The 25,638-nt window shown below is 46.8% G+C and overlaps 3 protein-coding genes across 3 annotated transcripts; all 3 read left to right on the forward strand.

The window, feature by feature from the left end:
* The first annotated feature begins 1,139 nt into the window (after positions 1-1,139).
* LOC149274838 (serine/threonine-protein phosphatase 1 regulatory subunit 10-like) lies at positions 1,140-6,772 on the forward strand. The gene is made up of 18 exons (XM_089505227.1): positions 1,140-1,246; positions 1,348-1,434; positions 1,746-1,881; positions 1,986-2,037; positions 2,559-2,636; positions 2,786-2,956; positions 3,048-3,150; positions 3,316-3,425; positions 3,618-3,718; positions 3,829-3,976; positions 4,130-4,285; positions 4,417-4,663; positions 4,771-4,846; positions 5,257-5,445; positions 5,638-5,758; positions 5,851-5,994; positions 6,098-6,502; positions 6,663-6,772. The coding sequence occupies exons 1-18, from the start codon at positions 1,140-1,142 to the stop codon at positions 6,770-6,772; spliced, it is 2,541 nt and encodes an 846-aa protein (XP_089361353.1).
* Positions 6,773-9,828: 3,056 nt separating this feature from the next.
* On the forward strand, positions 9,829-17,698 carry LOC149274839 (alpha-tubulin N-acetyltransferase 1-like). Its single transcript, XM_089505222.1, has 12 exons — positions 9,829-9,923; positions 11,319-11,379; positions 11,823-11,914; positions 12,120-12,180; positions 12,379-12,492; positions 12,621-12,722; positions 12,826-12,871; positions 14,842-14,913; positions 15,012-15,228; positions 16,638-16,729; positions 17,091-17,124; positions 17,266-17,698. The coding sequence occupies exons 1-12, from the start codon at positions 9,829-9,831 to the stop codon at positions 17,696-17,698; spliced, it is 1,419 nt and encodes a 472-aa protein (XP_089361348.1).
* A 6,004-nt stretch (positions 17,699-23,702) lies between these two features.
* On the forward strand, positions 23,703-25,620 carry LOC149274840 (uncharacterized protein C6orf136 homolog). Its single transcript, XM_089505224.1, has 5 exons — positions 23,703-24,212; positions 24,524-24,612; positions 24,701-24,901; positions 24,982-25,051; positions 25,489-25,620. The coding sequence occupies exons 1-5, from the start codon at positions 23,703-23,705 to the stop codon at positions 25,618-25,620; spliced, it is 1,002 nt and encodes a 333-aa protein (XP_089361350.1).
* The last annotated feature ends 18 nt before the right edge of the window (positions 25,621-25,638 follow it).

The following is a 25,638-nucleotide window of genomic DNA, read 5'->3' on the forward strand; positions in this document are numbered from 1 at the left end:
GGGTTAGATACATGTAGTCGCTGTAGAGTTAATGTTGCATTAGAAATGTGTGTAATTTATAGAAGTATTCAGTAGTCTGAGACGCTGGCTGCTCGCCTGCGCTCCGGCCGTGTAAGCAGCATTTCCTCCTCAGTGACAGCGGCTGAGGATCCTTCTCCACGCCATACAAACGGCTTCTGGCTGGAGGGGGTGGAGGGGCTTCTGTTCCTTCTGTGTCTCGTCCTCCTGAGTGCTTCCTCTGCTCATCAGGATGACTTTAACACCTTTATGTTCACGATCTGTTGTATGGAAAACTTGCCAAAGTAATGCTGGGGGAATAAGGGCGACGACCTTCCTCTCACGGTTTTTTTTTTTTTTTTTTCCTCAAATCATGATTTCCTTAAAAAAAACACAAAACCTCTGCAGCTTTATGATTCGATTGTCACACAACTCTTGATGGGTTACTGGGTAGAAAAGCAGGCCGCCAAGCGATGAACGGTGTCTTATATATAACCGGAGACCGTCTACTAAACAAAGCTAGTGCCCTCCTAATTCATACTTCGGTTGACCGGGATACACGCAGGACCCTCTGATTAACACTTCGGCTGACCCGGTCCCGTTGGGATAAATGCAGGCTCTTCTGATTAATACTTCGGTTGACCGGTCCCGTTGGGATACACGCAGGACCCTCTGATTAATACTTCGGTTGACCGGTCCCGTTGGGATACACGCAGGACCCTCTGATTAATACTTCGGTTGACCGGTCCCGTTGGGATACACGCAGGACCCTCTGATTAATACTTCGGTTGACCGGTCCCGTTGGGATACACGCAGGACCCTCTGATTACATCAAACAGACCCAAAACTACCGTATATTCCCACGAGCCTACACTGATATCTTATATGCGAATAAATACCCCAAATATTTGATGATTTAATTCATGTGTGGGTAATTCCCGCACCTGCCTTGTGTGTGTGTGTGTGTATTTATATATATATATTGTGACATATATATATATAGATCACATCTACATCATGTTTCTAAGCATTCTCCCCTTTTTCTTCTGTAATTATCCCTTTTTTTAATGTTTCCCCCTCTTTCTGTATCTATTCCTCTTTAATTAACCGATCTTTAATTGCTCTCCCAGGTCCGTGCTATGATGGGGTCGGGACCTATAGATCCCCACGAGCTCCTGAAAGGACTGGATTGTTTTTTGGGACAAGATGGGGAAGTGAAGGCCCCTGAAGGAATGGCAAAGATTTTCACGTAGGTGTCCTGGCTGCGGCCCGTGTTTACCGCCCTGTGAATGTTGTGTATCGTACGCCCCTGATGTGCGGCTAACCTTTATTTTACCTTTTTTAATCCAGTTTAATGAAGGAGTCTCGGAAGATGGTCAGCCGCTGTATTTACTTGAACATTGTGCTGCAAACAAATGCACCCGAAGTTCTTTCCAAGTGAGTTCTAATCAAACAAAGTGGGTTCTAACGAGTCTCTGGGTTTCTGCATTATTTGTATCTTGTTATTACTATTATTATATTATGTGATCACCCCCCAACTCTCATCCCTGTTGTCTAATGTTACCGTTGCTGGGCAGCCCCTGTTACCCGTCTTCTTTGTAGTCATCCTCTGTCTTCTTCATATTACATGCAGTTCCTCCGAGGAAGACATTTAACCCACCGGCGTTTACATTTATTACCATGCACATGTATGACTCTTTACATATATTGGAACCGGCAAAAATCCATTTTTTTACCCCGTTTTCTAGATTTATCCGGGTCGGAGGTTACAAGCTGCTGAACAGTTGGCTGACGTACGCCCGAACAAATAACAACAGCCCTCTGCTGCATCAGATTCTCCTAACGCTCCGGCACCTGCCGCTGACCGTGGACCACCTCAAACAGGTGACTTTCGTGCTCGCATCTCCATTTGGAGGCAACAACTCTATGCGGTTGTGTGTCGTGAATAAAACAATAGCACTTGGTCTAATTTATATCGTTCCTTCCAGAATAACACAGCCAAGCTTGTGAAGCAGCTCAGCAAATCTAGTGAGGATGAAGGTAAGATACATAAAAACAGATATAAAGTTTCTCCGTCCCTCTTCCATGTTTGATATATACTCCTTCCTTCATGATTGTAAGCTTGCGAGCCGAGCCTCTCCGCCTAATGTATCGGTTTGTCTTAGTCTGTCTGTTAGAGAAATGCTTATGTTATCGTGAATATTATTGCTGACGGGAACATTAAAGCAGGAAATTCCGTCTATGCTTTTATTGAAATTGTGCCAAGAGGCGATTGCTGCCTGAAGTAGACCAATCAGAATATATTGCTAAGAATAGATAGATCCTATATGAACCATGTATTCTAAACATGTATTCAGACAACGCTTCGATGTATGTTTGTTGCCTGCCTTGTCTCGATTATGCACATGATCTGAATAAAGAAATCTTTCTGAGGAGAATTCGACCATTAAGTCAACCGACACTGTCAATTCTCGTCTTATCAGACCCCTTAAATATATGGATTGTATTAAGCGCTGCATACATTGTTGGCGCTATGTAAATAAAAGATATTTCTCTTACAGAACTTCGGAAGCTCGCCGGTGTTTTGGTCAGTGAGTGGATGGCGGTGATCAGAACTCAGAGCAACCTGATCCCTCCCGGTAAGGAGATTAACCCTTTAATGACTCCCCGCGTTATGTGCCTCGACGGACGGGAGAACCGATTTATAACCACTCTGGGCCCAGGGGCTGATGGGAAGATTCTTAAACTGTTCTTCAAATATAAAAACTTCCATCTCCTACTTCTGCAGACAAGGACAAGAAAAAGAAGAGAGATGAGCCCAAGGGCCGGTCACCTGTCCCTGACAAGTCCCCTGAGGCCAAAACCGAAGCAAGAGCAGAGGAGCCAGGAGATAAAAAGCGGGAGAAACCGAAGGCTCCTCGCACGACGGCGCCCAGCCACGCCAAGTTCAGGTCCACTGGTGAGTGAAGTAGGACAGACGAAGAAGCGCGGATCATTAATGTCGCCTCTATCTCTTTAATCTTAACTCTAACGTGATTCCTCCCTCCTAGGTCTTGAGGTTGAAGCTCCATCGCTTGCCCCGGCCAAGAAACCCCCGGTCGTTCCTGTTATATCCGACAAGTACTTGAAGCCGGTCCCTGTGAAGAGGCAAGGGTAAGAATCTAGTCCTTTATCTTGAATCCAGTCCGCACCGTCACTTTCTTGTTAATTGGCGATAATTAGAGCTGGTTTAATGCCGGCTCCATACGGGCCCAGAAGTGGAACATATTCCCAGGATTCCTTACAGCGTAAATAACCTTTGCTTACCCCTCTCCGCAGATCTCTTCCAACGCCTTCCGATGCTCCTCCTGCGGAGAAAAAATACAAGCCTCTCAACACCACTCCGAACGCTACCAAAGAGATCAAAGTCAAAATTATTCCCGCCCAGCGTGAGTACCTCTTAGATGTATAGATGTTATAGAGCCCCGTAAGCTTCGTTTGCTTATCTGTAAAGCCCGTATCGCACTAAAGCTCATTTTATCGGCTATAAACGAGCCATTTTCAGTAAATCTACGCCATCGTATTGTGAATGTGCAGTTCTGGGTTATTCACCTTCTTATTCTCTGCCCTTTTCTCTGCAGCTATGGAGAGTTTGGGCTTTTTAGATGCGCTGAATTCTGCCCCTATTGCTGGAATGAAGATTAAGAAGAAGAAGAAAGCGGTTTCTCCAACCAGTAATAAGGTGAGAGATGTGGATTTAAAGTGTATTTTGAGTACCTTCTCGCCTGCACTTTATTTTATTTATTTTATTATTATTATTGTGCACTAAAAGTGTCAATTCTCTCGCTGCAGTCAAGTCCATTCGACAGCAAGTGCCCCGGCGACACCAACAGCATCAACAAACCCTCCTCGCCGGATCCAGAACCCGCGGTGGAATCGATGGATGTGGACCGACCGGGGACGCCGGTACCGGCTGTTGAGCTTCCAGAACCCATGGAAAGTAAGTCATCCGCTCCGTCCATACTGCGTCTGTCTGTCACGTTTTAACGGGTCGCTGCGTTGCTTGAAGGGGGAACTTATCCCTTTATTGCTCTTTTTGTTAAATATATTTTTGTTGTACTTCCTATAACTGTTAACTCTTTCTTCCCTGCAGCCTCCGCCACTCCTCTCGCATCTGCCGATGCCAAACCAGCGGAAGGAGAGGCCTCGCAGCTCACGAAGAAAGGAAAGAAGAAGAAAACGGTCAGCTGGCAAGATGAAAGCCGTCTGAGGGAGTACTTCTACTTCGAGCTGGATGAGACCGAGAGAGGTGAGTGCTGCCGTCGGCCTGTCCCCCCCCCCCCGCGCCATAAGCATCCTCCTACACATTGGGCTATGGGTATTAAAGTCGAAACCAGTTTAATGCTAAGCATCTGCTATGTGTTTCCCTCTCTTTCACAGTCAATGTAAACAAGATTAAGGACTTTGGTGAAGCGGCAAAGCAAGAAATGCTCAAGGATCGTCAGGCCTTCCAGACGGCCCGGCGCCTGAGTCACGATGCTATGGAGGAGACCATCCCCTGGGTCCTGCCGCGACCCATCAGCCTTCCTGGGGCCCTGGTGCAAATCGGCAGCAACAGCACCGAGAAGCACACCCAGGCTGAGAGGGAGATGGGGATTCTGCAGGAGATCTTTCTGTCCAAGGAGAGGTGAGGGGCGCCTGCGCTTCCAGCCCAATGTCTCCCTTTGTAAACAGCGGGTTTTTATTCTTTTTTGTAGTTGGAATATTCTTCTAATGCATTCCTTATTGTTTCAGCGTTCCTGACACTCCCCACGAACCTGATCCTGAACCGTATGAACCATCACCTCCTAAACTTATACCGCTGGATGAGGTACGGGGCAGCCTGGGGGATATGCGTGATTCCTATATGTGAAATCCAATATAAGGAAAATATATATATCCAGATAATGTGTGTGTTATATATGTCTGTGTGTGTGCCTGGTATATGTATACGTGTGTTATATATATATGTATGTGTGTGCGTGGTACATGTGTGTGTGTTATAGGGTCTGAAAGGGTTTCCCAGTAGGCATAGCGTCAGCGTGAGGAGACCCATGGTGTTTTTGGGGTAATATGCCCTGTGCAGGGAGGTTTATTCTGATTTCAAGCAGATAACATCTCTTGGCACAATTTCAAGAAAAGCATAAAAATATCCGACTAGACGTTTCCTGCTTTTCTTGTCAGCAGGAATATTTTTGATAACATAAGCATTTTTCTAACGCTACCGTCATCTTATTCTAGGATTGTTCTATGGATGATGGTGTTTATCCTGAACCTTTGGACCAGAGCGGGGCTTCTCAGTCACCAGACATGGCAGGCGGTGCAAAGCTGCCCCCTGTCCTCGCTAACCTGATGGGTAGTATGGGCAATTCCAAGGCGCAAAACAGCCCTCTGCCAGGCACCATGCAGGAGATCCTGACGTCCATAATGGTGAGTACTCGCTCAGTGAGTACGCACTCACTGGCTGCAGCGTCTGGAGTGTGATGCGTGTTTGTTGAAGTTGTGATCGCTTAATCCTTTAACACAGAACACTTTAGTAAATATTACAATTATTGCGCTGACGACGTAGGAAGGTTTCTCTGGGTTGCTGACCTTTCCACGTTTTGAATTCTCTTTGGGCAGGGAGCGCAGGGAGCCGCCAATCCCGAAGACCTTATGAAGCAGCCGGATTTCTCGGACAAGATCAAACAGTTACTCGGGTCCTTACAGAATCAGAACCAGAACCAAGCCCCTCCAGGACCTGGTAGGTTTCATTGCGTTACACGGTGGGGTGGGAAGAGAGCGCGTCGGGTGCCCTGGGTTTGGTTTTTGATCTGATTTTGCGGTTTCTTTCAGTTCCACAAGGATTATTGGTGCCGATGCCCGTCAACAACGGCTTCCCTCCGCCTGCTCCAAAAAATCCACCGCAGCAGCCACCGCCACAGCATCAGCCACCCCCTCAGCATTACCCACCACCAGGACCTGCTGGGCCCTTTCCAGGTACGAACGCTTTATTAGTGACTATTGAGCTGTGTGTGTTGAAATATCTGGCAACCATGCACAAAAAAAAAAATGGAGATTAAATTTACGTTCCTTTTTTCAGGTCCACATGGTCCCCCGGGGGGTCCGCGCATGATGGGGCCGCCGCCGCCACCACCACAACGCGACGGTTATTGGGAACCCCCACCTAATGAGAACATGAGAGGAGGAGGAGGACCCCATGGTGGAGGCGGAATGAGAGGAGACCGAGGACCTCCACCACCTTTTCACAGGAGAGGAGGGAGAGGAGGAGACCCTGGCTACAGGGGTAGAGGTGGTCGTGGAGGTGACAGAGGACCTCCTGGAGGCGGAAGAAACGGCCCACATGGCATGAGTCATGGTGGCGACCACAGAGGCCACGGAGGAGACCACAGGGGACACGGCGACCACAGAGGTCACGGAGGAGACCACAGGGGACACGGCGACCACAGAGGACACGGAGAGCACAGGGGACACGGTCACGGCGGAGGTGAGCCCAGATTCTTTCGTGTGAGAGCGGTGTGGGGTCTGTTGGTTTCTCTGCCTTCCTGACGCTTTGTGGCCGAGCGTTTGTTTGTCGGGGGGGCTGCTTCGTGGAAGACCTCCGTGCTGAGCATTCATCCCTTTTTGTGTTTGTTTTTTTTCTGTAGACATGTCCGGCCGTCCTTTCTGCCGACACTTCATGATGAAGGGCAACTGCCGCTACGAAAACAACTGTGCCTTCTACCACCCGGGCATCAATGGCCCCCCGCTGCCCTGAGGCACCCCCGCCCGCTGTCTCTCAATGCACGCTGTTTGACGGGAGAACAAACGCGATTAAAGGACAATCTTTTTGGTTTCGTATTTTTTAATGGCTTCCATGAGGCCCTATCTCTATCCTTCGATCAGCCAGCTTTGGGGAGCGCGCTGACGGACTACGACCCCATCTCCTCTTCAACAAAGCCCCGCCTTTGTGTTGGTTCCGTTCAGAAGACCCCAAGACGCGTACGATAGAAATATCTGCATCGGGGAGGTTGGATGGAAAGTATTCCGCTTGACACGAGAAACCCCTCGGTGATTTTGCAACGTGATTGGACTGCCGAGACGCGTGTAATAATGCCTCTGATTTTTACTCCTCTCCCACCTTAACGCCCTCCTCTCCGAAATGTGTTCATGTTTTCTATTTTAAAACAGGCCTTTCTTTCCTCAGTCCCCCCCGATCCTTCCTCTCTTTAACCCTTTCCCCGCAGCCACGCTGTCTGCTGTGTATTGGACCGTAACCACTAACGTTTTATGCGTCATCTCCCCGGAGCACTACACGTTTTCTACTCCCCACTATCCGTTTCCGCTCGCGCCGCCTCATCACGGATTATCGAATGAACAGTCGAGGCGACGGCGCCGAGCACCTGCACAAAAATGAGAGTTTAAAGCTGCGTAATGCGGTAAAGCATCTACACACTGATGACGGATCGATTTGCTGATGACGGACACGCTGCTGAACGTATATATTTCCTATACGGCAGCAACTCGATTGTGGCGTTCCCGCCGACGGGTGAATATTTAATAACCGCCGTATTTGTTTCCTGCGCCTGTCCGGCCGGAATACACTGAGTACAGTATTAACGGGGGGGTCTTGGAGCGGCCGTCCGTGCCGTGGGGGGGTCTGCGATGGCTCCTAATCCAGTGAAATTGTTTTCTGTGAAAACTTTCCAACAATATATTGTATTTTTTTTTAAGCGTTTCTTCCTTTTACGAGTCCTCAGATGGACTTCATTTTTGGTTTTTTTTTTGTTTTGTATATTTTGTAAATGATAAATAAACCTGGTGAGAAGGTGCTATGATGTCATCGCCGGATCCTTATTGGTTGCAAAAGTTTTTGTAGCATCAAATGTAATAATAAATAAAACAATTATTGAAAATGATGCACGATAAACTGGTACAGAAGGAGAGGGGGGGGGCCTTGGTTCCGAGAGCTTACAATCTAGTCGGTGGTTGAGGGGGAAGTGGAGACAACGGGTCAGATGGAGATCAGTAGATGTTAGGAGGGAAGGTTGTGCACTTCCCAAAGGGTGGGTTTTCAGAGATCTTTTGAGAGTTGCGTACGAGGGAGAGAGACGGGGCGAGGGTGGGAGTTCCAGGGGGGGGGGCGAGGGCGGGAATTCCAGAGGGGGGGGCGCAGCAGGGGGCGAGGGAGAGAATTCCAGAGAGAGAGAGGGGGCGCAGCACAGGGCAAATCCTGAATACGGGAGTGTAGGAAGGGGTAATGACAATAGGTGAAGGTTGTTAGAGGAATGGAGAGGGTAGAGAGGTGTGTGGGGGGGGTAAGGGCTCTGCAGATCAGGGTCAGAAGTTTGGAAAGTATGGAGAGCAGATCAGCCCAACTCGTCACCCAGTTCTCCTGCTGTAAAGACTCAATATGTTTATCCCATACATTCCCTCATTGTATTAGCCTCTACCAATTTGACTGGGAGGCTGTTCCACTTATCTACTACATTCCCCTTTAATGTAAAACTTCCTTCCATTCTATTTCGGCCTCTGACCCTCTAGTGATAGATTCCGATCTCCTGTTCCAACGTTTCTCGTCTTTTTAAATAAACTTCCCTCCTGTACAGAAGTCTCAGTCTGCAGCAAATCGGGACATTTGGCCTTCTATAGGACTAATCCTTATCCGGTCTCCATGACAAGACTCCCAGAAGCTTGTGGCCCCTACAGCCATTTCATAAGACAATAAAACAGGCTATTGTTTGCTCCGGCCTCATGGGTTATTTACATTTAACTCAAAATGCCATTTTTATGAGCAAATAAATGAATTCATCAAACTTTGTGCTGTAAAGGGAAATGGTTGTATTTATCACTTTAATTACTTAATTTCTCCATATGGCTCCCAGTAATTTTACCTAAAAGGGTGGAGCTCGCACGTTGCTAAGAGACTATATAGGTTGCTAAGGAAGGCCTATCCTGTAGCTGCAGAGCTCCACAGTCGTATTTACTATATGGGTTGTCTGTTGCTAAGGGCGTATCAACAAAGGGGCGTGACTACGCGTCTACAAGCCGTTGCAGAGATTCGGAAAGGGGCGTGATCTGAAGCGGCATCCCTTCACCGCCTCTTTCTCGATTCCAGCCAATCACCGATAGCGGCTTTCTGTTTCTAGGAGAGCCGTTGCCAAGGGAAGCGACCGCTCCCTCACTGATTGGAGGGAAATGATGTCACAGGGGCGCGCCCACCCTCACAAATCCCTGTGTCGAGCCGGTACCTATTGTCTCGTGAGCGCGCACCGACACACAGAGCAGACACAGAAGGCGGTCGGCAGTGCGGAGGTGGCAGCGGGAGCGCGCACGGTACACTAGGGCACGGAGTATACTAGCATAAAAGCAATGCGGTCACTGTTTACGCACCCAGCGCACGGCTCGGTACACATATAGCAGCTCTATACACATTATATACGTACTGGTATGTAAAGCCCGTATGCATGCACTCTGAATACACATTAACTGCACATCTGGTCAGACCGACTACATACGTGTCATCACAGGACCCCAGCTTGCGCTAAATCTATATGTATGTGATCGCTAAGCGCTATATATATGCCATACAGTAACGTATATACACGGTACCCAGAGCCCCGGATGCGCAACAATAAACACAACACACGCAGGAAGCGCGCAGGTGACCGCTGGTACAACAGACCCGCAAAGTGACAAACAGCAGACACCGTAACACTGCTCGCTTTCCCTCGCACACGCACATTCCCACGCACACGCACATTCCCACGCAGCCGCTCATTCCTGCAGGGTTAACGCTTCACGTTTTCTGCACATCACTGACCCGTTCCAGCCATGGAGTTTGATTTTGACGTCCACAAAATATTCCTGGAGCCCATCACCAAACTGGACTCCTCGCTCACCCCGCAGCGGCGGCCGCTGGTCTCCAGGTACGTAGAGACACCCAGAACCTGCCGGCAGATCGGCCCCCGTCTAGTCGCCCGTTTCTCCTGCTGTAAAGACTCAAACCTTAATCAGTCGTTGGTCTCGTCTTAGATTCGGGAGCCGTATGTCTATCCCGTGCATGTTTAATACCCTCACTGTATTACCCTCTACCACTTCTGCTGGTACCCCCTTCTCAGTAAAGTAAAACTTCCTTAATTAGACCTAAGTCTCTGACCCTCTAGTATTAGACTATGACGTCCAGCATCACGTGCCTTCAGATTTACACTTTTATTAAGAAACCCTGATTCTTACCTTCAGAACCTTAGTGGTTTGGGTAACAGATTTATTCACTAATAACTATTTACAGGAAAATATTATGTATTCAGCCCAACAGCACAGGCGGCAGCGGCGGCCTCTGTTAACACAGAGAGCAGCCTCTAAAGAAATATATGGATTTTAACCCAAAAGGAAGTCGTGTCTAGATTGTCAGCTCACCAGCCAAATCCTCTTTACTTAATGTATCAGTTCTGTCGGTTCTAGTCTCGTCAGACCCTTTGAATGTAGGGACTGTAAGAATCGCTGCGGGAATTGTTAGCGCTATATAAATAAACAATAAAATATGTGAAAATAATAATCATTATGCTTTTATCATATTATTCTAATAAAAATAAATACAATTAAAATAATGAGAGAATATTAATGAAAATAAAAAAATATATAATAAATTATGATAAAATAAAATAATGAATAAAAATAAATACAAATAAAATAATAAGAATGAAAATATAATTATAAATATAATTCTAAAAAATAAATTACTCGAATAATTAATAAAATAAATACAGATATAATAATAATAAAATAATTATAAAACGTAATAATAAAATGGTAATAATGATTTATTAGGCAGCGCTGCAAGCGTTCCACGTGCGCTTATAATAAATTCTACTAGATTGATAGCCTTGATTTTTATTGGATATATTCGAATTTCATTTTTGTAATATATATGTAAAATATATTTGTACTCCCCTCACACCGCTGTACATATCCGGATGTGACGGTGCGCGCAGTGACAGGCGCTCTGACGGTGCGCGCAGTGACGGGCGCTCTGACGGTGCGCGCAGTGACGGGCGCTGTGACGGTGCGCGCAGTGACGGGCGCTGTGACGGTGCGCGCAGTGACGGGCGCTGTGACGGTGCGCGCAGTGACGGGCGCTGTGACGGTGCGCGCAGTGACAGGCGCTGTGACGGTGCGCGCAGTGACAGGCGCAGTGACGGTGCGCGCAGTGACAGGCGCTGTGACGGTGCGCGCAGTGACAGGCGCTGTGACGGTGCGCGCAGTGACAGGCGCTGTGACGGTGCGCGCAGTGACAGGCGCTGTGACATTCTCTCTTTTCTCAGCTCCGAGGCTCAGAAGCAAATTACCGCCGTCATAGACGAGATTGGGAAGCTGTCCGCCAAGGTACGCGAGTTTAACTGTGTGGTCCGCGCGTGCACTAGACCAGTTATACTTTTTGGGGACATATGGCAAAGTGAGGGTAAACTGATAGGACCTAAAGCTTGCGGAGGGACTTTTATATTCTCTTTAATAAATATACAGTATATAGATGGGAGAAAGCTGCCTTATTGTCTTATATTGTATTATATCCTGCAATGCACTTTGTGGCCACAAGGTGTCACCAGGTTTGTTTGTATGTGAATCCAAATGCTTCATGTAGTACCCCAAAGTCACCACTAGAGGAATGCGCCCTTTATACTAGGATTCCATTCATCCTCAATATTCTGATAAATGGTGGTCCTGAGGACCCCCTATTCTGCCTGCACTTCGCCCCTTGGCTCTAATATTTCGTCCTCCCCTCTGCAAAGCTTTCCGTGGACCGATTCTTTTCCTTTTTTTTTTCTCAGGCCCAGAGGTTACCTGCTCCAATAACCAGTGCCTCGCGCATGCAGAGTAACAAGCATCACCTCTATATCCTGAAAGACTGCACCCCAAAAACGTGAGCTCCTGCAAAGATGCCTTTCTCAGCTGAGGTTGTTGTCTTTTTGTCACCCCTCTCCTTGTCACCAATGCACACATACGCGCGTCCCCCTTAATTTGCCGTCGTTCCCCCGTTTTCAGGTACTTTAATCCCCGACGCGTAATCTTTGCCAGATGCTTTAAGATTTATTCTGTCTTTTTTTTTTTTCTCCTCTTATTCTCAGAGCTGGACGAGGAGCTGTGATCGGTTTCCTGAAGGTTGGATACAAAAAGCTCTTTGTATTGGTGAGAAAATGAGTGTGAAAAAGGGACCCCCCCCCCAGAGTCTGGACCCCCCACACAGCTGTACTGGCTCTGATGGCAGCCATTATTGTTTAACGCGAGTCATTCATTTATAACGGATTGCTCCGTATTTACTGACTGGTTGACCTGGAAGCTTTACTGCTCCCTTCACATATATTAATAAGGTTATCCCCTCTTTAGGACCACTCAGGATCCCATATAGAAGCAGAACCCCTGTGTATCCTAGACTTCTATATTCACGAATCCCTTCAACGCCATGGATTTGGGAAAGAGCTCTTCGGCCACATGTTAAGGGTAACCTCCTTGTATATGATATCCGGATCTCTGTGGTCTGTTTTAACCTTCATTGGGACCATCTCGCTCTCTTTATACCTTTTGCTAACATTATCTGTCCTGTTTCTGGATTTCTCTCCTTCCGGCAGGTGGAGCAGGTAGAACCTCAGCATCTTGCCATTGACCGGCCGTCCGAAAAATTCCTGTCCTTCCTGAGGAAGCATTATAACCTCCGCTCCACAATCCCGCAGGTAGATAGAAGTATTCTAGAAGGGCCTACAGGGTAGATGGCCTCTAGGCGTAGGGGGTATAATCAGAGAAATGATTTTAAGGCATCTGTTCTCTTGTTTTCAGGTTAACAATTTTGTGGTGTTTGAAGGTTTCTTCAGAGATCACAGAGGTAACGTTTATCCGACCCTAAAACTGACCGACCGGCGAATCTAGAAAGCAAATCATTTAACGACGTAATGCTAATTTAATAATAAGAGAAGCTTAATGGGTTAAAGTTCTGTATAGCAGGAAAGTGACCTTGTTACAGAGACATGTCAAATGAGTTAAAGGGACAGTCATGTAGAAGAGCAAAGAGACCTAATAAGTGACATGTATGGTAGATAAGAGAGACAGTCCTGTAGAGCAGCTAAGGGACCCATTGACATAATTCAAGGGCCTTGCCCTGGAAAGGTGACCTTGTGACCGTGACATTTTTAATGGGTTAAATGGACAGCCATGTATAGCGGCAAAGTGACATGTCTAATGGGTTAAAGAGACAGCACTGTGTAGCGGTAATAACAGAAAAGATCCAAGAGACTCTCCCGGGAAAAGTGACTGCGTAGGAGGAAAGTGCAGGCTGCCCATAAGCCCAAAATGACCCATTCTTTTTATAACCCTTCCTGCCCCCTCCCGACCCCCAGCAGCTGATGCTTCATGACTCGGAGGTTGAAGATCTCCCGCTAACCGGACAGTAAGAGACCCCCAGACCCCGCACCTTCCTAACTGCCCCCTATAACCTCCTATCCAGCCTTTTTCTCCCGAATGTCCCTATCTTTGCCTTTAGAGCTTTTCTGTTTTGGGGTTTTATTTAGCGGGGGGGGGGCTCTGTATCGCACCCAGACTGGGGAACATATTTGTCGAATGCTTTGTATTTCTGCCCATTTCTTCGAGCTTTTTAATAATTAGTTTTTTATATATATTAATAAGATGACTGCAGGTGTTCAGTGTAAAATATGCAAATTTCTCAGACACAAGTTTGTGGGTTTTTTTTTTTTTTGTTTTTTTTTTTTACTTTATATTTTTAAATGCACAGTCAGATGCAGGGATGGGTGGTGGGCTCTCCATGCCAAGGTTTAACATCATTAAATTGTCCGCGATGAGCAATGTTGCTGCCTACCCCTGGTCAGACGGCCCATACAGCCCCACCAAGGAGGAATACATATTAAGGTGCTTCGTAAGTGCTTTAATATGGATGCAGTACATTCAAGAAAGAAACAACACCGCCCGCTCTCTATACATTAAAAGGTATATGAAGGGTGGAGAAAATGAGTGTGAAAAAAGGGACCCCTGAATGTATAAAAGGGGATTATTTTGCTTCCCGCTCAGCATTATGTTTCGATCTGTAGAGTTCCTTCCTCCACCATGTAATAAGCTGTAGAGTATATGACAGTATAAAACACCTAGGTCTTATTCAGGTGGTCCTCACCCCTACTCACAAGATGCCCCCCCTGCCCCTTTACCCCTCTCCCACCTACCTCTGTTCTCCATGGGTTGGGTCAAAATGATCCTTTTTTCCTAGGTATGGTTTTGTTCTGCCCTTCGTTTAAATGCCCTCACCCTGGATGGATGTTTGTTGTGTGTTTGATGTTGAAAAGGGGGGTCTTTATTGCCTCAATAGTTCTGTAAATTTCAAGATCGGCTAGTAAATCCCGTCATCTCATTCCTTCGCCGTGCTTCTCGCCGTCTCTCGCGTTCCCCATGCAGTCTACCTGAACCGTCTCTATCATCAGTGTTGTCTCCATTGGTAAGGACTGGAGACCTCGCTCTAGCTGGAGTCTAAGTTCTCCCACTCATCATGCCTTGGTACATACTTCCCTGGCATTTATTTAGCTTGGCTGCCGTCGTCACGTATTCATGTAAACCGCGTTAAAGGCTCCTGCAGTCTGTTCTCTCCTCCTTCCTAGTGAGTCCAACATTGTCATCCTTGCCATTTTATTTAGTCTTCATCTTAGTTTTTATCTGCATTTGCATCATGATTTTGAATGACATGAATGGGCGAGTTGGAATGAGTGGAGCTAGTGGAGTGTGAGTGAATGAATGAATGAATGAAGTAGAAACTTACTGGGTTCTAATACCATGATGATCTTTTTGTTTTTACAGCCCCAGTAAGGAAGCTACCATCCAAAAGGACGGAGGGAGATATAAAACCGTACTCGCTGTCGGAGAGAGACTGTAAGAACTATGGGCTTGAAGAGTGGGTTAAAAACTAGGGACGGACACGTCTGGGGCGGACAAAGTGGTGTAAGTGGGGATCTCGCTTTCTCTTTCAGTTCTAAAGCAAGAGGAAGGTCTTCCATGGCCATTCAGCCAAGCACAATCCAGGCTTAATCGCGCCAGCAGCCTCAGTTCCTCTCCTACGCGGGCCTCTGCTCGGCCGCTTCCGGGCGAAGACGACTTTGTGAAGTCCCTTAGAGTCTGTCGCCCTCACTCCCTCCACAGGGCGGCCAACGGTGACCACGAGGACGCTTCCCGCAGGAGGAGAACCAGGTAGGGTTTGAAGGACGGACAGGTGAACAAAAATACAATAGTCCAAGCTCAATCTGATGTCATGTGTAGAGGGCCAGACGTGCTTTATGGGGGCCGGTGGGGTATGATCAGGTAGCACCTGCTTGTGTCTCCTCATAACAGGAGGCTCTTCCTTTTACCTGTCACTTTATCTCCTTTTTTCCTCTTTTCTCTTTATCTGTCTTTCTCCGCCAGTTCCCTGACCCGTCCTCAAAGCATTCACCATTAACACGGACTTTTTTTTTTTTTTTACCGCTCTCTCTTTTTCCATTTCTTCTGAACCCCGAAAGTTTTTAAAATGCCTTCGTTCTTCTAATAAATCCTCCTCTTCCTCGCGCCGCGGGCTATTACTGTGAGCAGAAGACGATGGGCGCCCGCTCGGCAGAATAACCTGACATCAGCACCCCCCCTTCCCCACGCCAACAATTCATGGGGAGGAAAAAATCCTCTCGGTTCTAGAGAGTCGTGCAATACTTTTTTTATGATGACTCTTTATAACTTGCGGCCCCCCTCCTGTTTATTAATGATTTCATTGACTGACCGGGGAATGTTTCTAATAATGTCACTAATAAAGGTGCAGGTTGATCAAACTTTTCTTGTATTGTGGATTTTTTGACCATTAGGGTATTAAGTTATTTTTAAAAAAAATAATTGTTTATTAAATGCAGAGAAGGGGGTAGGGGCAAGAAACCAATACAGAAGGGGGGTATTATACAAGTGCGGGTTAGGTATAGGGGGTTACGGGGAGATCCGGGGCAGGGAAGTGGATTGTGAGGAAAGGTCCGTCGTTACAGGATGGATATGGGGTTAGGGGGCTGATACTCTGCCCGAAAACTGAATATATTAAGTTATTGATTTAGCAGCGTTTGGCCGCCAATGTTTTAGTTATTAAGTAAGTGAGACTCCCTCTACATTAAGAAGGGGGGACAACCCCGGCCTAAGGTCTGAATAATGGAAGCCCCAAAAAATGGCGGCAGGTGAAATGTTACGGAGACCAGGGCGGTTACAGGAGGCGATTAAAGACTCCGTTGGAGTACGTTGGAGGGTCCTGCAGCTGGACCCCAGAAAGCAGACATTAGATAGATAGATATATATATATATAATTATTATACACACATATAGAGGAAGCAGGACTAGGGGAGGATAAATGTTTAGGCCCAGCGAGTACAGATGGATATGGAAGGATTATCTTGATGTCGAGGTTCGTCATGTTGTCGTCTCCATCATTTTGTTTTTTTTCTGACCTCCTTACCGTTTTTGTTTTGCTTCATCTTTCGCTCCCCGCCGCTCTCTCCATCCTGCGATGACATTCCGCATCTTACTGCTCCCATCCCGCTCCATCTCGAACCTCTCTGCCCCTCGGTCTCTCTCTGTCTCTCTCGCGCTCTCAGTGACGGGAACCTGTCTCGCGGGCTGATGGCTCAGAGGAGCAGCTACAGCCGACACTGCAGTCCCCCTCTCATCACCAGGGGGCAGCCTTTGGGTAAGTACAGACCAAAATAAATAATCTGTACCGTACGTTTAATTACGCAGTCCGCTGATTCAGATTCAGGGGTAACCGGCCCATCTGCCGTCAGTTTAACCTCTTCCTTTCTGTGTGTCCTGGAGGCTGAATCCAGGACAACCTCCTCCTCTTTCTCGCCTGTCTGATACTGCACCCCAACATTCATCCTACATAACGCCTCCAAACCTCTCGCCCGCCGTCTATCCTGCCGTCTCCCTCCTCTGTCCTCTCGAACGCCATCTTTTTTATTCCCATCTCTATCCCCGTCCTCCCTGTAAGATGGACGCCGTACCTGTGAATGGTGGTCTTAGCTAATTTTTTTTTTTTTTTCTCATTGCAGCTGAAAAAGAAAAACCCGCAGAAGCAGAAAACAGGTAAGAACATAACACAGAGGGAGAACAGCCCCCCACCTATACGTTTGCAAGCAGTCTATAGATACTATATTGACCATATATTGCGCATTAACCGACCCCAGCCCATACGTTCCTCTACACCGAAACCTATAACCCTTTAAGTGCCTTCTGTATGACCGGTTTATACCCTGAAGATTTGCCCTTCGGCATCTTTCCCGGCTTGATTTGTGTCTACGCGGTGAGAGGGACGGACGCGCCTTTGGTGATGTGTGAACCTGGGTCCTCGCCGTTGCTTATCGTCCTGACTTGCCTTCACAGGGCGCGTGGAGGGGCTCCTCCTGAGAGTTCTGCTCATTCGGTTGGACTTCCCCAAAGCCACCAGCCATCCCAGTCCGTCCACCGGAATTCTGAGCCGCCGCTGAGAGTTCAGCCAGGACTGGAGACGATGGGAGCTTCGGGGAGTCCTGTTAGGGAGCGGAGCGTCTCGGACGTTAAATCTCCTTGGGACCGGCATTCCTGGACCGTGTTGGGGACAGTGATGGACGCCCAGTGGGTGAGAAGGAAGCAGGAACTTCGGGGAACGCGCCCTTGGTGAGAGAACGGCCACCAAGAAACCAAGAGGGAGACTTCGTGATTTACGAGACGACCATGACGCCTGCCTGGCACTACCGCACTTTTTATATTCTACCACTTATTTTTAATGAAAAATAAACTTTTATTCTTTTGCACTCCGAGTTCTTTTGATTATTTTTTGAAGTCCAGCGCCTTGTGTCGCGGGATTGAAAATATCCGCGCGAGTTGAAAGCCTTCAAGATCTGAGGATTACTCGTCCCATTCGATGACCGGCTTTCCTGCAGCTCTTCGACCGGAAAGATGCGGCGAACGGGACGGGGCAAAGCTGGTCTTGTGCTTTTTGTTTTGTGTCAATCGAGTCTTTGCTGGAGGAGATGAATCAAAATATTGAGGAGGGACGGCACGGGAGGCGGATGCGGTTACTTAGTATCAATGAAACGCACAAAGCGGGACAGTGTCCGCTTCCACCGAGTCTATAATACGTTTCCGCAAGAGGCTAGCGGCACCGAGCAAAGGATGCCGAACGGTCCCGCCGTAGCTTTCCGCCATCATGCATTATGGGAGGTCATACGTGGGCTTATTGTGGCTGAATTGTGTGTTTTTAGTGTGTGTGGGGGGGGTATCATTTTTAGTTGCTATCCCACCATAGAGGACCCAAAAGCAGGACCCGCTCCGCACCAGCGCTAAAGCCGCCTATACATGGTAAAAAAGATGAAATCATTAAAAAAAAAACATATTTACGTGTTCTAGATGCTTACATTGCATCCGTTAAACGCGATAGGCTGTGCATTCAATGCACGGCAGTCGTATTATACGTATTATACATTTCATAAAGGATGTCGTTTTTTGGGGGGGGGGTTTAACACCGTTTGGCGTATTCCATAAAAGAAGGATTATCGAATAGGGGATTGCTGCCTACATTCTATATACGAGATACTTACCGAGTAACACAACATTTAACAAACAACATTTATTTTACTTATTTCATTTCATCTCGTTTTTCTACCATCAAGAAAATGATCGATTTAGCAAAATTTACAGAGCTGTCTCTGAACAAAAACAGAATGTTTTAAGGTGAAAATGTAACTTTCTCTTAAGATGGAAAGAGTCTGAAATGGTCACATGACACGTACCCTTTTATTCATGATCAGTAGTAATACACACAGTTTTCATACATTCCCCTTTATTTTAATCCAGACTAAATAAATAGCTTTTTTCCATAAAAAAAAAAAAAAATCGCATAAAAAGAGCTATGAGAAAAAGTAACCGAACTACGGAATCCTGCAGGAAAAATATTTGGATTCCTTTCATGTGATTTGTTCTAATCTTACTGAATTTTACAGTCCGAGAGCCAAAACAAAAATGATTCTATAAAATAATTATCTTGGAAAGTTTTTAATTTTTTTTAGCAAGTCGACTATTTAAAACAGACAGAAGCGAATGATGTGCTCCTAACGACTAATGGGTTAGCAAGAGAATGAATGAATTGAGAATGAATGAATGAATGAATGGAAGCACGCCTGGGAACTCTCAGGATTTTGCCCCAAACTCAAGAGTCTCAGGGGTAGATTCTCAGGACCGCACAGTCTGGAGCTGCCTTCTTCCTATACTCCCCCTCTGTGATCATATATATGACTTCCAATCGGTGCTTTTGCTCCCAGTATGTTATGGTTGATATCCCTGCTTGAACACAGGTGACTCAATTAACTGTATCTTTAAATAATGACAAGTCCGGGTTTTCATGAGGGCTACTAAAGGGTTAATATTTTAGGAGTCTCAGGCAGATCATTTAGAAAGTCCCCAGATATGTTTATAATTCAAAGTAAGACGCAGAAAAGGTTTAGAGAAATTAGAGGATCTTTAACCCTGGCTGCCTTTAGGATGATAAATTATTCCATATATACCAACTTTACTGTTTTATTCACCAAATAAACAATACAATGGTGTTTACAGATAAAAAAATAAGCAATATACATATCGGAAAGCTGCCATATACCATGAGGCAGAAATCTTAACTGTCTGTCCTGTTAAGAGAATTTCAGGACTGGAAATAAATTATATGCACTAATACCCCCGTTTTACGGCGCAGATCTCAGCCTATTATATATTATATACTATCCGGCCTTATAACCCGTTATATCCCTGTATATTCCTCATATTATATACTCTCCGGCCGTATAACTAATCCTGTCCTTATAACCCGTTATATCCTGTATATTCCTCATATTATATACTCTCCGGCCGTATAACTAATCCCATCCTTATAACCCGTTATATCCTGTATATTCCTCATATTATATACTCTACCCCGTATAACTAATCCCGTCCTTATAACCCGTTATATCCCTGTATATTACTCATATTATATATTATATACTCTCCGGCCGTATAACTAATCCCATCCTTATAACCCGTTATATCCTGTATATTCCTCATATTATATACTCTACCCCGTATAACTAATCCCGTCCTTATAACCCGTTATATCCCTGTATATTCCTCATATTATATATTCTCTGGCCCGTATAACTAATCCCGTCCTTATAACCTGTTATATCCCTGTATATTCCTCATATTATATATTATATACTCTCCGGCCGTATAACTAATCCCGTCCTAATAACCCGTTATATCCTGTATATTCCTCATATTATATACTCTACCCCGTATAACTAATCCCGTCCTTATAACCCGTTATATCCCTGTATATTCCTCATATTATATATTCTCTGGCCCGTATAACTAATCCCGTCCTTATAACCTGTTATATCCCTGTATATTCCTCATATTATATATTATATACTCTCCGGCCGTATAACTAATCCCGTCCTAATAACCCGTTATATCCTGTATATTCCTCATATTATATATTATATACTCTCCGGCCGTATAACTAATCCCGTCCTTATAACCCGTTATATCCCTGTATATTCCTGATATTATATATTATATACTCTCCCCCCGTATAACTAATCCCGTCCTTATAACCCGTTATATCCCTGTATATTCCTCATATTATATATTATATACTCTCCAGCCGTATAACTAATCCCGTCCTAATAACCCGTTATATCCCTGTATATTCCTCATATACTCTCCAGCCGTATAACTAATCCCGTCCTTATAACCTGTTATATCCCTGTATATTCCTCATATTATATATTATATACTCTCCGGCCGTATAACTAATCCCGTCCTAATAACCCGTTATATCCTGTATATTCCTCATATTATATACTCTACCCCGTATAACTAATCCCGTCCTTATAACCCGTTATATCCTGTATATTCCTCATATTATATATCATATATTCTCTGGCCTGTATAACTAATCCCGTCCTTATAACCCGTTATATCCCTGTATATTCCTCATATTATATATTCTCTGGCCCGTATAACTAATCCCGTCCTTATAACCTGTTATATCCCTGTATATTCCTCATATTATATATTATATACTCTCCGGCCGTATAACTAACCCCGTCCTAATAACCCGTTATATCCTGTATATTCCTCATATTATATATTATATACCCTCCGGCCGTATAACTAATCCCGTCCTTATAACCCGTTATATCCCTGTATATTCCTCATATTATATATTATATACTCTCCAGCCGTATAACTAATCACATCCTTATAACCCGTTATATCCTGTATATTCCTCATATTATATATTCTCTGGCACGTATAACTAATCCCGTCCTAATAACCCGTTATATCCCTGTATATTCCTCATATACTCTCCAGCCGTATAACTAATCCCGTCCTTATAACCTGTTATATCCCTGTATATTCCTCATATTATATATTATATACTCTCCGGCCGTATAACTAATCCCGTCCTAATAACCCGTTATATCCTGTATATTCCTCATATTATATATTATATACTCTCCGGCCGTATAACTAATCCCGTCCTTATAACCCGTTATATCCCTGTATATTCCTCATATTATACATTATATACTCTCCAGCCGTATAACTAATCCCATCCTTATAACCCGTTATATCCTGTATATTCCTCATATTATATATTCTCTGGCACGTATAACTAATCCTGTCCTAATAACCCGTTATATCCTGTATATTCCTCATATACTCTCCAGCCGTATAACTAATCCCGTCCTTATAACCCGTTATATCCTGTATATTCCTCATATTATATATTCTCTGGCACGTATAACTAATCCCGTCCTAATAACCCGTTATATCCTGTATATTCCTCATATTATATATTATATACTCTCCCCCGTATAGCTCATGCCGTCCTAATAACCCGTTATATCCTGTATATTCCTCATATTATATACTCTCCAACCCACACATAAAGGCATCTATCTATTGGATCTGATAGCACAGCCCTTGTGGGTAGTAGATTCCACAGTTTTGCCCTTTGAGCAGCCCTATTACTGAATAGGTCATCAGAGAGCGGCCGGTATTGTCCCCTATGTACTTGTATAATGACATCATATCCCCTCTAGAAATCATGTTTTGTTTCTCAAAAATGACAACTACAGCAGTCAAATAATGTGATAAACATGTTCCAACCTATTAGAAATGGTGCTGTGTTTATTACTCATACAATAAATCACATTCCCGGGGATAACCGGGGAAGGCCTGCGTCCTATCACTCTACCGGTCCACGGCAGGTAAAAGAGTGAAACGTTTAATTCTCCGGATCTAATAGTGACAGAGCGTCCCTGCTTCTAGCAGACAGAGTCGGCAGGCCGTTGTCTTGACTCCATCTAAAGTCATTCCACCCCAGTCTGAACGTCGGGGTACTTCCTGATGTATCAATGTGATATTATAATACATGGAGACCCAGTGACCCCGCCAGCTGCTGCCCCTCCACAGGGCAATGTGTGAGGTAGAGCCCTCTTCCTCTAAAAACCACCACTATGGTGCATCTGCCCCTATTGCCCTCCACAGGATGTAAAGGCGCCCATCCCGCGTCCGTCCTCTCCCTGTCCTTCCCTCCGCATGTCATTGAAGGACATGTGCGCTTTTCCTTATTCAGGAACCTCACCCATACCTCACTTCCGGCTGCCTGCAAAGCTCAGCCAATAGAAAGCTGGCCTCTGTTCATGGTGTGGTGGAACGCAAATCTAGGAAGTGGGGATGTCACTCCCTCCCTATTGGTCTCGTCCGTTTTAAGGCGGGCCTTATTAATACACACTAATCATTGGATAGCCGGGTCGGGCCTTTGATTTTTGGTTGGTCGCTTGGCCTATTCAGGACGTGGTTTCGGCGTTCACGCGCAGGGAAGGCGTGGTCGGTCGCTCCGCTAATGTTCTTCTATTGGTTCACAGATTTGCCTGATTAACTTTCCTATTGGCTTCAATCTGTGCCTCCTATTGGGGGGCGTGCCTTTCCGTGCAGTCCGGCAGCCGTTACCGGCTCTTTCCGTTGCGTGACGTAACTGGAGAGTGGATGGCGCTGTGTGTGCGGAGGCTCCGAGGGGCACCAGGACTGGGAAGCCGATGGAGGAACGGGGTCCGTGGTGCAGGGGGAGCGGCCGGGAGAGCCCGTGAGGGTAGCAGGGCGAGTGAGGGATGGAAGAAGGTATGTAGGTATTTCAATTTCCTTATTGAGACAGGGTGCGAGGTGCCGGCAGTCCCCTATAGAGACAGGGTGCGAGGTGCCGGCAGTCCCCTATAGAGAGGGAGAGTTTATATATACTATTATATATAGGGAGAGTATATACTCTGGTAGAAATAGGGGTTGGTGAAGAGGGTATTATAGATGCCCATAGGGACTGGGTGTCTACTGTCTGAGGTGTAAGTTGAGCTGGGTATATACTATCCGCACCTATAGGTGCAGTGCATACAGATCCTATAGAGAAAGGGTAGCATGTGCAGCAATAGATAGGGATGGAGTTTCTGATGTCATTAGTAATCTCATGTATGATGTCAGAGGGTGTAAATGGTATAAAGCTATAGGCTACCACCAACAATATGTCTCCTTAACCCTTCTTAGCATGTTATGTATTGCTCTGTAATGTCCTGCTAGGCGTTAACGTGTACATGTGTGCATACGTGTCTCGCCAGCTCCGTGATGTCACCTGGTCCCCGGAACTGAGCGTCTGTCAGCGGATCCCTGTACCTCAGAGGCGTCCATTCCCTCCAAAAGCCTCCAGCGCCCTCCCCCCTGGCAAGCCGAGGATACCGTACCCGCTGGGTGCCGGATCTAAAGCCCTGCGCGGCCTCCACGACGTTTTAGAACAGAATAAGGGGCACCTGCTGCCCCCCGAGGAGCCGTCTCCCCCTCGACCCTTCCCCCATCCCGCGTACCCGCTGGGGGGAGAGTACCGGCATCTGAGCAGTGCCCAACTAGACTGTTTCCGGAGTCTCTTTGAACCGGGGATTTGCCGGACACCGTACCACCAGGCTGCGGCGCCCCCTGCTCCCGGGAGACCGGATGGAGTGTTAGCTTTTCAGCTCAGTAAGAAAGTGCGAGCGAGTCCATCGCCAGGAGGGAGCTCACCGGACATGGAGCAGCACCTGGTGCTGATGCACGCCAAGCTTCGGGAAGATGTGAGTCGCGCATCCTCGTCACTTACCCTACAGGAAGTCGACCCGTTAAAGGGACGCGCCGGCCGTCCTACGCATTCTAGTGTCCCCTGTGAATTAACCCTTTCTTCCTTGGAGGTTGAAAGGAAGCTCTTTGGCCAATAAATCTCATGTGCGGTAAATGTCTCCAGCCGCTCCATGTAAGGTTTCCTGGGGGTGGGGGGGTCTAAAGAGACCCCCGCGTGATCTCCCCCTGGGGGAAGCTGTGGGGGTCGGCTGCTGTCTCTTGAGTCCCCGACATCCCCAACGCGTTTTACTTCTCGTTTGTCTTCTAGCTGCCGAAGTTCCTGCTGCGGAATCTGGATTATTCCGTGTACCGGAAGGACGTGGAGTTTGTTAGCAGCGTGCTGCACATACGCACCCGGTGAGGAGCGCTCTCTCTCTCTCTCTCTTCTACGATCTCCTGTCACTTTGGGGCCGGGGTCTCATTATGTACCATTGATGTCTCGCAGGGGTCTCGTTCTCTACCAGCTGCTGCTGTCTCTTTCCCGGTTGCTGTTTTTGTCTTATTTCTCCAACACGAGGGTCTCTGTGCTAAAGCTGACGACTCACCCCGAGACGTGCAGCATCCAGGCCCGCTGGTCCGTCTCCGGCCTCCCCATGCACTCGCTCTTCTTCTATGTCTTCCGGTCTGACAAGTCTGAGTTGTACAGGTGAGCTGACGCTCTGTGGAGGGCACTCCTTGGCATAAAGTCGCTTTGTGATTGGTTAACGTGGTCATGTGCTCTTCCAGGACGTATGATGCTCACTCCACCTTTTACCTGGCTTCTGATGGTCTGATATGTCTACATAAACTGGAGCGGGTGAGTGACCGGCGCGGCCCTCTTACATAGTATTGTAGCCGCATAGAGACACTAGAGGGCTGTTAATGCTGCTGCCCACGGCAGGGATAACTAGCAGACACGAGTCCAGCTGTCGGGAAGCTGCTGATGATGATGATGATGCTGCTGCTGCTCGGGTGACCATAAAGCCTTTAGAAAGCCTACATGGCATCATGGGAAAGTAACAGCTCCATGTACAAGCTGTCCCTGCCCCATGTGGGCACAGCGAGGCCGGGAGGCTGCCGCGGAGGGATAGAGCGAGGCCGGGAGGCTGCCGCGGAGGGATAGAGCGAGGCCGGGAGGCTGCCGCGGAGGGATAGAGCGAGGCCGGGAGGCTGCCGCGGAGGGATAGAGCGAGGCAGGCCTGACTCTTTGCTTCTTTCCTCACGTGTGTCTCTTTCTTTCTGTCTCGTGCGCAGGTGATGCCATCTGAGCCGCTCGCCGTTCCCAAGAAGACCATTCTCGCTGCTGCCCTCATAGCTCTGGGTCTAGGAGAGGACCGGCCTGCCCTGAATCTCCTGTTTTCCCGTAAAATACCCCACAAACTCTGATATCCGTCACGTCTGTCC

This window comes from Sceloporus occidentalis, unplaced genomic scaffold (genome assembly GCF_023333645.1).
Source record: "Sceloporus occidentalis isolate IW3139 unplaced genomic scaffold, rSceOcc1.0.p SCAF_318, whole genome shotgun sequence".
NCBI classification, from domain to species: domain Eukaryota; kingdom Metazoa; phylum Chordata; class Lepidosauria; order Squamata; family Phrynosomatidae; genus Sceloporus; species Sceloporus occidentalis.